The 12,725-nt window shown below is 34.6% G+C and overlaps 1 protein-coding gene across 1 annotated transcript in view; it reads right to left on the bottom strand.

The window, feature by feature from the left end:
• Nucleotides 1-544: 544 nt before the first annotated feature.
• The window catches only part of KCNH7 (potassium voltage-gated channel subfamily H member 7), a 398,074-nt gene continuing 385,893 nt past the window's right edge, over nucleotides 545-12,725 (bottom strand). Inside the window, exons 14-15 of the mRNA XM_074363205.1 lie at nucleotides 10,198-10,390; nucleotides 545-8,860 (exon numbers count right to left, since the gene is read on the bottom strand). Coding sequence (XP_074219306.1) covers nucleotides 8,591-8,860; nucleotides 10,198-10,390 — 463 coding nt within the window. The 3' untranslated portion in view covers nucleotides 545-8,590. The remainder of the gene's footprint in view (nucleotides 8,861-10,197; nucleotides 10,391-12,725) is intronic.

Here is a 12,725-nt window from a genome sequence, read left to right on the forward strand (position 1 = left end):
TGTAAAGTCTGCAATTAAAAAAATAAGAAAAAACTAATTTGTGATTATTTCTCTAAGTAAAATATACAAATCAAGTTCACATGTAATCTTATGACTAAACTGGAAAAACATATTATTTGTCAGAAATGTGCTTTTCTTTATCCTTTTGTGTTTGACAGACTCAAATGATATGTTTTCTTTATAGCACTTTTCTGGAAAATTGTAAGAATAAATTTGTTGAAATCTGGTACATTAAACCTTGTAAGTAAAATTAAAGACTTCTTCAGGTTAGCACATTTTTCTTTTCTCTTAAACTTTAAAATGCAACCATGGGTGTTTTATTACTTTGAAACTTGTATTAATAGATCACATATTTTTGGTCTTAATTAAATCATTTTCATAGCAGAGTAAGCATTTTGAAATAAATGTACAACACTAAGGTATCTAAGAGTATGTCTAGACTTCATAACAGCATTAGATGATACAAAGAAAAAATATTTAGAACTTCTGTGATTACAGTGATGAATGCAGGCAGGATTTTAAATGAATACTGTTCAGCTAATTTGTAGTCTAGAATAAGGTCATAACATCACATATGTCCATACTGAATTCAGATTGTCCTGTAATTTAGAATACTGAGCAGAAGCAAAATTTTTCTCCAGCAAAATGAGAAACTTATGAAAAACTCTGTCATTCTTTGAATGCTGGGAAACCTGTGCTTTTGTTTCTTGCCATGTATTTGTCTACTCATTTAAAAAAAATGTAATTAAAGAGCCTCATATTACTTAGCATTCCTTTTATCCAAGTAGCTTGGTAATATGCAGCTTTATGTATTGTTTTTTGAGCATTCAAAACTCGGATGTGCTTCTATATCTGAATATAGAGTAAGGAGATGTTGGCGGCACCTCTCATTACTCTGAGGTGCCACAGAGTTACAGAATGAGTAGGCTCCTTGCCTATGTGCTACTTATGTTTTCAGATGTGCCCCTTTGCAACACCAGACATGGTAGGAATGTGGAAATCTTACAGGGAGAGAGAAGAATTGGTCTAGGTCATCATTTAATAGCTATATTCAGAGACAAATATGCCAGGAATTAGTACCTCCTTCTGATGTGGTGTGCGTGTGTGTGCGCACGCATGCGCGCACTTATTTCCCCTAAATGTAAAAGTATAAATATGTACTTTACAGGTACACACATACAGCCATTTGCATTTTAGTTGACTGTATTTAAGCATGTTTTATCTTGATATGATTACTGACATTTTAAAGAATAACCTGAACAGTGCTAGTATGAATGTTCCAGAAACATACTAATTAATGATCCATATTCTTTTGAAAATTATAGACTATTTAAAGATGATTTTAGGATTAACTGAATTTGTGGATGCATATTTAATATCCCAAAGCTATCTAAATGCATTACCCCCAAATTTATCTTATGGAAAGACTATATTTTTAAATATTTAACTTTTTCAAACTTTGATTGTCATTTTCTAATCAGCTTCACTTACAGATATCAATACAGTGCTTTCTGTTACTCTGTGTTTGGTTTGGTTTTTTATTTATCATATAGGGAAATGTTCTAATGGTTTTTAAACCCTAAAAGTGAATGGTGGGTAATCTAAACCCTAAACAGATTAAACAATCCTTTGCTTAGAACATGCCACATTATGACCAACCAGTTTTATTTAAAAGTTTTCTTTCAAGATAGTTTTTTTTTTCTTAAATAATGGATAAGTGATTCCATGAGAAGAATTAAGAATGTATGAAACTTAAGCAAATGAAAATAGTATCTCGATATTTTCATTCTAGATGTAAAATATGTATCAGGCATATATTATAAAAAATTGTCTCGCATATAGCAGAAATTTTAAGTAATCCAACAATAAATGTTCTTGGCAAAAAGTGAAATGTTTTTATGTTTAATTTGAGATTTAATGCTTTTTACCACTCAGTCCAGCTTACTAGTGCCTCAGTGGAACACAGTAAAACTGTTGCACTGTTACAATTATGTGATTTTGTGAAATACATGAGCACCACCATGCCTACATCTATCACCGTACCTAGTAAAATGTTGGAAATAGTTGGCTTCTCTAATAAAAGTATCCTAACTAGCTAATGAGATTTACTTTCTTTTTCCCCAAAATAATTTCTTTTACAAATCTTAAATTTTCATGTATAAATAGATCAGAAATTATATGCTTCGTTCTTAAATTATGTATATATACTATATTTTCAATACAACTTGTACACTTTTAGCTACCAAAAATTTGCAACCATTTTTACATGAAATTTACATTTTTCTTATTTACAGTTACTTGTGGAAGGTTATTGCAAAACTAGTTGTGCAAGTAGATTATACTGTCAATACCACATACCAATCTTTGAAGAAAATATTTGCTAAAAAATAAATATTTCTGCACAGAGTGTTTCAAAAGCATCATGATTTCATGCTACGTTGTGTGCATAAAGCCTAGGAAATATGTGTTTTGGTAGATTGTTTCATTATGTTTAAAGCATTCCAAGGTACTTACTACTTAACCAACGTGAGTGAGCTTCTTTATATCAGACTGACATTTTCAAGTGATTACACACATTACTTTTTAAAATACATTATTTAACTGGCAAACATTCTGGTATACATACTCCTATCAAAATTATAGAATACAAATTTCAGCTAAAAATAGGTAAGTGCCTTTAATTAAAATTGTTAGGTGCTTAGGTGATTAAAAATTAGGGACTCCCCAATATTTTTGTCCTACTTCTTTAATATTTGGAGAAAGTACCATATCATTTCAATGCTATTGCAGTTATAGGACCATTCTGATGAGACCATGTGGAGGAGTTAATTACAAGATGACTGATGCCTGAATTTTACTCCAAAATAAAGTAAGAATGGTGGGATTGTGTAGAATTTTCTCATATATGCAAGCAATATGATGTCAGTATTTAAAAAACAGTTTAAATGATAACAATTGTGATTATTTGATTATTTTCAATTTAAAAAGTATTAAAAATACAGACAGTGGAAGAACAAAGAATATAGGTTGAACATACAGTATTTTAAAACTACAGTTGTGCCAAATTATTTTGTGTCTTTCAAAATATAAATTAACTAATGTAAATTACAGATGTCATGACTGCAATTTAGGAATCCATCTGGATTTTAATATTAGTTTTTCAAGGGTCACCATGTTTAATATTGCCACTTCTCAAAATAAAAATATTTTATTGGAAGCATTTTTGTAACAATTCTTGGTTTTCTCATTCAAAAGTTGGATGAGTGGTAGAATACTAAAATTGGTCAATTAATTGTATGGTTCTGTGATCTTAACACTGCATTTCTATAGATGTTTTATTCTATTTATAGTGATAATGTGTTAATTTTAAACTACCTGTCACCTCTCTCAACCTCCACTTAATAGTTTATATAAATAAGCCTTGTAATACTTTCTTTTCATGCTGTCAATAATTAAAAATTCATGTCTTCCTGTGGATTTTTTTCTCTGCATTGCATATTCTTAAAGTGTATTTGTACCACAAGAGCATGTAATGAATTATTCTAAGCTTGAGCACTGATCAGTCACAATATCTAATATTTTTTAAAGCATTTAAAAACATGATCCTTTTAGTTTTTAAAAGCTTGACATCACTTCATAATAAGTTAACTTAGAACCACAAGGAAACAACTTTGAGAACACTGGAGTGAGTGGGAGAAGGGGAAGCTATTGCTACAACTGCAATGTAAATGTAATTTTACGGATCTTGGACAAAGGTAATATTTGACAAATACTGGGGTGCCATAGCAGAGGAAGCTTCCCTAATGCTGGCTCCTACTCTGAATAAATGGGTCTCCGAAAGGCGTGGGAGAATCATGTTACAGATTTTTGTCCCAGAGGTTATATGCAGTCAGTGTCAGGTTTCTGGAAGGTTTTTAAAAGACATAAGCAGTGCTGCTGCACCTGTAGCACAATACCACCATCCTTGTGATGATGCGCACATCACATGATGATCTTATACTGTTATGGTGCCTGTGATTTACAAAGCACTTCCACTTATCCATTTCAGAGACTCCTCAACACCCCTTCAAGGTGGTTAAGACGCTACCTCCATTTCTATAGTTTTGGATACCGGGGCTCACTGAAGGTTTGTCCTGAGAATGAGTGGGGGAGGCAGGATTTGAATTCAGGTTTACCACATTGAGTCTCTTGCCATTTCTGCCATTCCACACTAGAGGTGAGGAAGCCTGTCTGTATAATGAATCTGTGCAATAACGGAGTGGGCCTAGATGCCTGAAAAGAACCACTGCAACTATGAAATTCTATTTTCCAAAAAAATAATGTATCTTCTTCCAAAACTGTATTTTGAAAATTATTTTAAAATATCCATCCGGGAACCATATCATGGATCTAAAGAGGGGCTTCCCCAGGGAGCCAGCCTTCACAGAACTCATTCTAGATGTACTGAATTCCACAGATCGCCTTTGCACACTTGGCGTTTAACAGTTTAGAGTAGATGTGTTTGTAAGAATGAGATTCATACTCTCACAATTATTATTGTAAATAGTAAGTATTACTTTAAAGCTATAAATCTAACAGTGCAAAATACAATTAGGAGAGAGAAAACAACAGCCACACTTGTGTATTTCTGGATCCAAAACTTTAGTCTTGCTAACAGCTGCTTAGTTGGAGACATAGCACATTGTACAAAAGCTAAACTGTGAAAAATTATTTGTTTTCCTGATTGTTTTTAATGTCATGTTCCTGGATGAAAGCCAAAGAATCTAGCATTTTTGAGCACTTACTATGTGCCAAGCACTTTCCTATATGTTACCTCATTTCCTCCTCGAGAGTCTTCAAGGCAGGTACCATTATCTCTGGAAAAAGACTCAGGGAGGTTAATTAAACTTGCTCGGGGTCATACAGCTATTAAGGAGAGAACTCATGCTGAGACCCAAGTTGGTCTGACCACAGAGCCCATGCTCTACACAGGTAATTCTCAAAAGTTTTCATGTGCATCAGGATCTTATGGAAGAGGGTCTGTTATAACATGAGTGCTGGCCCCATCCCCAAGTAGATATGGGTGGGGCCCAAGAACATGCATTTCCAACAAGTTTCCAGGTGGTTGGAGCTAGTGCTCCTAATTTGAGGACCACACTCAGAGACATCACTACCTCGTCTTCCAAGTGCCTCTTTGAACTCACATGATAGACACATTTGTTTTACTGCAAAAAAAAATATGATTAGATACCTAATTACATTAAGATTTTCTATAATTTATAAAATATTTTGATTTACAATTATAAATCTACTTAAGTAACTGATCTACTTTTTTTTAAATTGAAGTATAGCCAGGTGTACTTTTGGTTTTAACCATGGATAAGCATTTTTAAAACTCCAATTCACTTTTAACTAGTTCTACCAGATTCCTTTTTTTTTTAATCATAAAAAGCATTCAGAGGAAAGACACAGTTATTAGTAATTATTATTTTAGATTGGCAGATCAGGTGATAAATTTTATCCTTTGATAATGTATGGTGGGATTTCAAAATATCATTTGGATAAGGACATTAGTCTTTTGGGCATCTGAGAACCATTGCTAAAGATCAACCTCCAAAAGGACCTCAGAAGCAACCCTCAACCACACACACACACTCACAGTAGTGACTGTGCCTGACTTAGCTTCCTTGTCTTCTGACTGGAAGAGTCAGAAGACCTAGTGCTGATGAGCAAGCACTGTAATGGACTTGAGAAACTATGCTGTCCCAGATGTGCACCTGCTTTCTCATGTTTGTTGAATGAGTGATTATTAATTTTAAAACCCCACAAGAACACTGCTTCAGCATTTTTCATTCCTGGTTTTCTCATCAACTAATTAGAGTATGGGACTCCACTCTAGGGTAAACTGATAAGTCTTTCACATCTCTGCTCAGCAATTAATAACATCAGAAAACATCTAACCCAAATAAACTTTAAATTTTAGATGCCGTTTTATTTAGGCCTGGAGACCAGGTAACATTATTTTTAAGTGAGAAGCAAAAGGTGTTATGTTAATTTTTACCTAGAAGGAGAGCAGTAGTTATACTGCTGTTACTGGCTGTAGCAGTTAAACCTGGCTCTCAGTAGGGTCCCAAGATGGAAGGCCAGACTGTTTATCTACAGCCTATGAGGAAAGTGACAGTGATTTTAAGCATTAGATATCTGGCTGGGACAGGAGGATGAATTTTGTAAGTTAAGATAATTACTTTGGTTTAAGTCATTGTAACCATTGAGTCTTCTGAGGTTCATGCCTCACTGACCACATCTTTATATTGCTCAGGCTCTTTTAAAGCTAATATCCTGTAGGAAGGGACCTTCCTAATCTTGTCCAACTCTCTGAGACATGGATTTTAATATCAAGCAATTCTTTTCTGTCGAGGAATTAAGAAGAAAAAAGGATTATGTTGTACTGGAATTTAAACAAGCCGGATGCTCGCACACCATTCCCTATCTTCCTATTCCTTCACGCTTACTTTTTATAAGGACGTACAGAGGCTTTACGGGCAAAACTGAATTGTATGCATGTCATACCAAATGATGCAGCTGAAGCGTTCACTAATCCAACAATCAGATCTAAATTCCTCACCTGCCAAATCCTCTCTCCCTACAAATGAACACTCTCTGGTGAATTCATTCTGAATTTCCCTGGAGCTTGGACCAACAATCCTTATAAAATTGGTTGCAGCTGCAAAAATATGCCTAAATATGAAAATAAAATCCTTCTGTCGTCCTCTGAATCAGAGTTAGCCATTTCTCTCTCCCCTGCTAGGCACCCATAAATGTTTGTTGAATGAGGAAAGGAAAGCATCAGTTAGTTCCTAAATTTGTATCTGCACAACGCCAAATGGTTTGGAAAGCTGGTTAAAATTACTATGCTTTTATTGAATCAACTGGCCATTTTGTCACAGGTACTTGATCACTTACATTTTTGTTTTTTTAGATTGCCTACAGAAGGCCTACAGATTGCCTTCCACACAGATGATCAATTTATGTGGCCATTAAAAAATATATAGGGAGCCATCTAAGGCCATTGTAATCACATTTTAAGTAGTGTAACGTTTTTATAAATTTAAATAAATTGCTTGCATTTGAAAATAATATACTAGCGTCAAAGGTAAAGGTAAGTTAATAGACTATATTTCTATCCTGGAGGGATAGAAATTAATCCATTTAATTAGGTGCACAGATATGATGTTTATTTAAAAATATGTGAGTGTAAGAATTAGTAAAGGATGAAGAAACTCAAAAAGTGTTAAAATGTTGTTCAGAAGGACGGGATACAATGGATCAGTCCACAATAAGTTTAAAATTGTGTTCAAATTCATTGAAAAATAAAACTTCTTAATGAGAAATTGACTGATCAGAATCTTAAATTAACTTGCAGTTTTTCTGTACCCTGATTTTATGAGAGGCATGTACCATCATCACTCCAAAATGATCTAACAGTTGAAGATATTCAAATATATTCCACTGTGTGCTCTGATACTTTGGAGTCAATATATACTATATAATAGATGTTCACTTAATCTTTGATTAGCAAACGTGTTTGAATAATCAAATAAAACTAATTTTTCTGCTGGTTTGTGCATTTTCTTTGTAAGTCGGTAAATGCACACTGTTCTTCTACAGCTGGGATTAGAAAGCCATAGAACAACCTATACTTAATGCAAGCTAATTTTGCTACACAAATCCACTGAAATTGTACATTTTTTGGAAAGAAACCTACATGCATCAATCTGATCAAAACTCCGGGTTGCCCTAAAATATGAGTCAGAAGAAAGCTGTGGATGTCAGCTGGTGTCAGTAGCGCTTTAGCAGTTCTGGAGAAGACTCTCTCCCATCCCCCAACCCTGACCCCACAAAAGAAAAATTAGAGAAACTTGTTTGTAAGCATTCAAGGAAATATGCCAGTGGAAAATATTTCAGGGAGTTTGTGAATGCAGTTAGAGACAGACTTTTAAATAGAAAGGCCTTTTTGTCCTCGTTAAAGCTGGCCTATATTCATGTATTTGGAGATGGCTTCCTACACTGTCAGAGATTTATAACTCTAAAACTGTATTTTTTTTTTTTCAGTGTGCTGGAATGAATGTAATCAACTAGAAACATGTCAACACAGAAGAGTATCTGTCCTCAAAAGTGACAAAGTTCCCTTTCTTCCCCCTTGAACTTCCACAAGTTGAGAATCATCTGAGTTGTATCCTTGCTTTCTTACTTGCTTGGAAGGCATTTTCATTAACAAAGTACTGGTTTAGTAAAAGCAGTAAATTGGAGTCTCCATGCAAGAGAAATTGGAGTTTCCTAACATGCACGTGATTTAAAAAATAAAAATAAAAAATAAGGTGCCTTGAGATGCTGGCAGTTTTAACATTTGGAACAAAAGAGTTCATATGTATATTTACATCCTAACTGCTCAATTTTACCTTACAAGCTTCAATTTAGGAAAATATACAGTACTTTTGCATATAATGGTAACTTGTGAGCCCCTGAGTCAAGTAGAGAGGATTTAAATACAAAAAGGAAAACAGCCATTGAAAGCACTTACATTGTATGTGGAGTAAATAGTACAAAACGATTATTTTCCTGGAAGACCGGGATCAGAAACATGCCTATGAAGACCCAAGATTCCTACAGTGTTTAGGGATGAATCTGTCAAAGAAGGATGCCTAATGGGAGGAAGGTAAGTTTTTCTTTGCCTTGGGGGGTGAAGCTCTAAAGAGAGATCACTGTCTTGTTTTAAAAGTGAAGTCAAGTTGTCTTCCGAAGCTGTGTTCAGATGCACCCCACTTGAGAGGGAGTCTTTGGATTTAAGTTTAGATTTTTCAAGGTCTAGCATTTCAGGACACTGATAGAAAGAAAAGAAAAGAAAACACGTTTTTGTAATTCATTTGGACATATTTCTAAAATTACACTCCTGAAATCTAAAGATGATTTCTTTTTCCAAAATCTACACTGGATTAGTGGTATTAACCAAACTTTCCTTCTCAAAGATGGGCCAAGACATTGGAGATCGAGTATCAGTTTAGATAATCCTAAACAACCAGTCCAAGAACTTTAATTTTATTCTGAAGCCGTATCAAATTATTATTATTTTAAGCACATTATTTCACATTGAGCTTTTCAGATGAATTTTAATTCAAAATTCCAGACACTGGGATCAGAAAGGCAGGTTATTTGGTGAGTACATTTGGAGTACAAAGAGAGAGAAAAAAGAAAGGAAGGAAAACCATCCATCCTTAGTCAGAAAATACTATCTAAAGCTGCTGAAAGCAACGAACTAAGTACACGGTTTTGCATGTTTCCCAGCCATTTTAAGCTAGAGATGCATTTCTACTTTCATGTTTTGGAAAGATTGCATTATTTCCCTTCTGGCACATTACCTCATGCTATTAATGTAGTTTCATTCCCAGAACATTTTGCACTCAATTCCCAAACTTCTAAAAAAGTTTTTACAAAATTGTTCTGTACATTCTTCTTTAAATGGTTGTTCTTAGATCCAATTTGGTCACAGTGTTTAAGTAATTAAGAATGATTCCTAAAATAGAATTCCAAACGAGATGGATGTTTCATATTAACATAATTCAAAGGGTTCCTCATAGGACTTCAGAGGAAGGATAAAGGACACCAACATATCTCTTCTTACCATCACCAAGGTGAGAAAAATTTAGAGATTTCTGGTGATGGGTGGGGCTCAGATGTGATTACTAGTCTGACTGCACTTGGATCTCAGGTCTTCTCTGGCTGGCTGCTATTTCTTCTCCCGTTCCTTCCTGAGATCCTGTTCAAAAGTGTCTCTTGTCACTAGAGCAAATTACAAACCTTTCTCTGAAGGGTTGTTTTGGACCCAGGGCTATTCCTTAGCTTTCAGAGCTCTACCATTGATAAACTTGGTTAAGACTGATTCTTGAAAAAAGCTTTTTCTTTAAGAAAAAAAAAAAACTAGTGTTTTAAGATCATTCTTTAACGTCCATTGTTCCCAAACTTTAAATAAGCATAAGAATCAAGGGGGAGCTTGTTTAAAAGGCAGATTACAGGGCTCATTCCCAGAAGTTCCAATTGAGTAGAAACAGAGATGGGGATGAGAATCTCCTTTTCCCACAGCAGCCCAGGTGACGCTGATTCACATGGTCCCTGGAAACACACTTTGAGAGACACCCTAGGTTACACACTATCTATACTCACTTGTGACGAAGGACTGAAACTTCGATCCGTCTTAATGGATGCTACCGGATGACTGGTTCTCGTCAGGCGGATGATGGGTCTCTGATACTCTGCTCCTGCGGTTACCATACTGTAGGCTGGGGGGACCACAGTGGTTTGTTTCTGCAGCAGCTGTAAGATGGTCTGGATGTCTGCAGTCATTTGGGATTCGAGTCTGCAGGACAGACAGAAATAGGGGAAGACAGTCCTAAAGTAGTCCAGGATTGCAAAGCATTTAAGAAAATTTCAGCCTCATCAATGAATAGAATTGTGGTCCTGCTTTAAACAAGAAGGACAGGAGAGGGAGCACGGAAATGCTCACTTTCTATGTCTCACTAATGGTTCTGATAAAGACCGTTGCTTTCCTGTTCCTTTAATAAGATCTTAATAGAAAAACAGCTGAATGAAGAGCCTACATTTTCATAGTGTACACTGTATTACATTTTTACAATTAAGCTTTGTTGATATCAAATGGTAAAACACATTGAGAATATATTTTTAATCAGTAATCATCTTTTAAATCAGGTTTTAGTCAGGTTTTGTTTTTTTGCACTTTTTGTGTTAATTTTAATGATGACAAGGGCACAGGAGTAAAAACATATTTCATTTATATTGTATAACAAGGTAACCAAACTGGACATGGAGGATACATTACAAAACAAATCATTAAACTTATAGTTTCTATGACTTTTCTTTCGATTAGATTTCTGTCTTTTCAAATAGGACTGAGGTATAGTAAACTGGCAAAGATAAAAAGAAGCAAATAGGAGTGGTGCTAAAATAACACTCAAAACCAAATGCCTTGTCAGAAAATGTCATATGGTAACCATTCATCAGATTAGAGCAGCAGGAGAAAGTTACTTCTAAATCATAATCATTTTAGTGGTATTTATCAACCTCGCCAGGAAATAAAATTCATGTCAAAAAGGAAAGGGGGAATGGAGGAAGTCAGTTAGTTCATTCCAATAAATTATTTGATCAGTTTCTTGTGAGCATTTTACTTACTCTTTAAAAAATAGATTCCGTAGCACCTTTCTTTCATAGCTGGAACAAATGGATAATTTCTTATGAGTTTCAAATTTCTATTACCTTCATTTTACCTTGCTCCTCTCCTATTCATATCAAATATTGTGTATTTTTCATTGTATTTTTTTCGTAATGTTAACTACTGTCAAGTGCTAAATTCCTTTCCCATTTACAGTTTAGGGCCTTTGGTATTTAAGAAACAGATCAAACATAAACGTTTACTTGCTTCTATGACCCATCTGGCTAGCAAAATACCAGTCTGATAATTTTTTCCCCAAAGCTCACAAGTAGCTAACTGGCCTGTTAATTTCATTCTCATTTGAAAGTAAAATTGAAGGGAAAATTGCAAACAACAATTGGTACAATCTCCCTCCTTTGTGTGTGTTAACAGTATTAAAAAAGAGAATTTTGTGGGTATAAGAACAGAAAATTTGGACCATATGCCTCTTTAGAAAACTCTTCTTTTAACTCTTATTTGTGTGTACTATTTTATTTCAATGAAGAATGCATTAAAAAGGTAAATCTTAACAAAAATGTTAAAATCATAGACTAATTTTGCTGTTATATACATGCTATATTTGTGAAATTTAAAAGTGGAGAGAACTTAGCCTTTGATATGAGAGAGAGCAGAATAAAACTTGAAAACATGGGAGAAGATCCTTTCTTTTTTTCTTTTTAGTTCTTAATATTGAAACTACAAATCTTCCTTCTGAGAATCATGATAACATATTATTCGTGCAGGTTTTCTATATCTGGCTTATATAGCCACATAGCTTAATGTCTTCTAAACTAATAACTATAAATTATACATGACTGTGCCTTGCAAATGTCAAAACTACACACTGAAAAAGCAAATTTGAGTTATCAACTAGTTTATTTATCAACTTGTTACCCATTGTTCTGATTGAATTTTTTATGGTGCCAACTAAAGAGAGAAGGCTCGTTATTTTATTACGCATCCATTTTTTCTTTCACTCTTCAAGGTCCAGCACAAGTTTTATCTGTACTCAAAAATCTTCCCTTATTCAGAATTAATTTCTCTTTCTTCTGAACCCCCAAAGAAAATTCTACATTCAGAGTACCTGGTATATACTTCTGTGCAAATGTATCCTATCATTAACCACATTTAATATTTAGTGAGTGGCCTACATATTAAATGTAAAAGGATTTGGGGGTGAGGAGTGGAATAAAAACTTCATTAACAAGTGGGATTCAACACCCAGTAGTGAGTCAAAAATTATGATAATGTTTTTGTGTCCTACAAAACCTTTGCCAAACAGCAGTGATCTCCAGGAAACAGGATCTCTACATCATGGATTCTATCTATTTGAATCGTGTCTATGAGGAAAAAACCCATTGGGAGGTGCACTTCAGTAATAGCAACATGCTGCCAGAGCGGGACTCCCGAATGCAAGACCATCACGTGCAGGTGGAGCAGCTGGTGCAGGGTGACCATGAGACTGTCTGTGTCAGCATGACTTTGC

Source organism: Camelus bactrianus, chromosome 5, assembly GCF_048773025.1.
Source record: "Camelus bactrianus isolate YW-2024 breed Bactrian camel chromosome 5, ASM4877302v1, whole genome shotgun sequence".
NCBI classification, from domain to species: Eukaryota; Metazoa; Chordata; class Mammalia; order Artiodactyla; family Camelidae; genus Camelus; species Camelus bactrianus.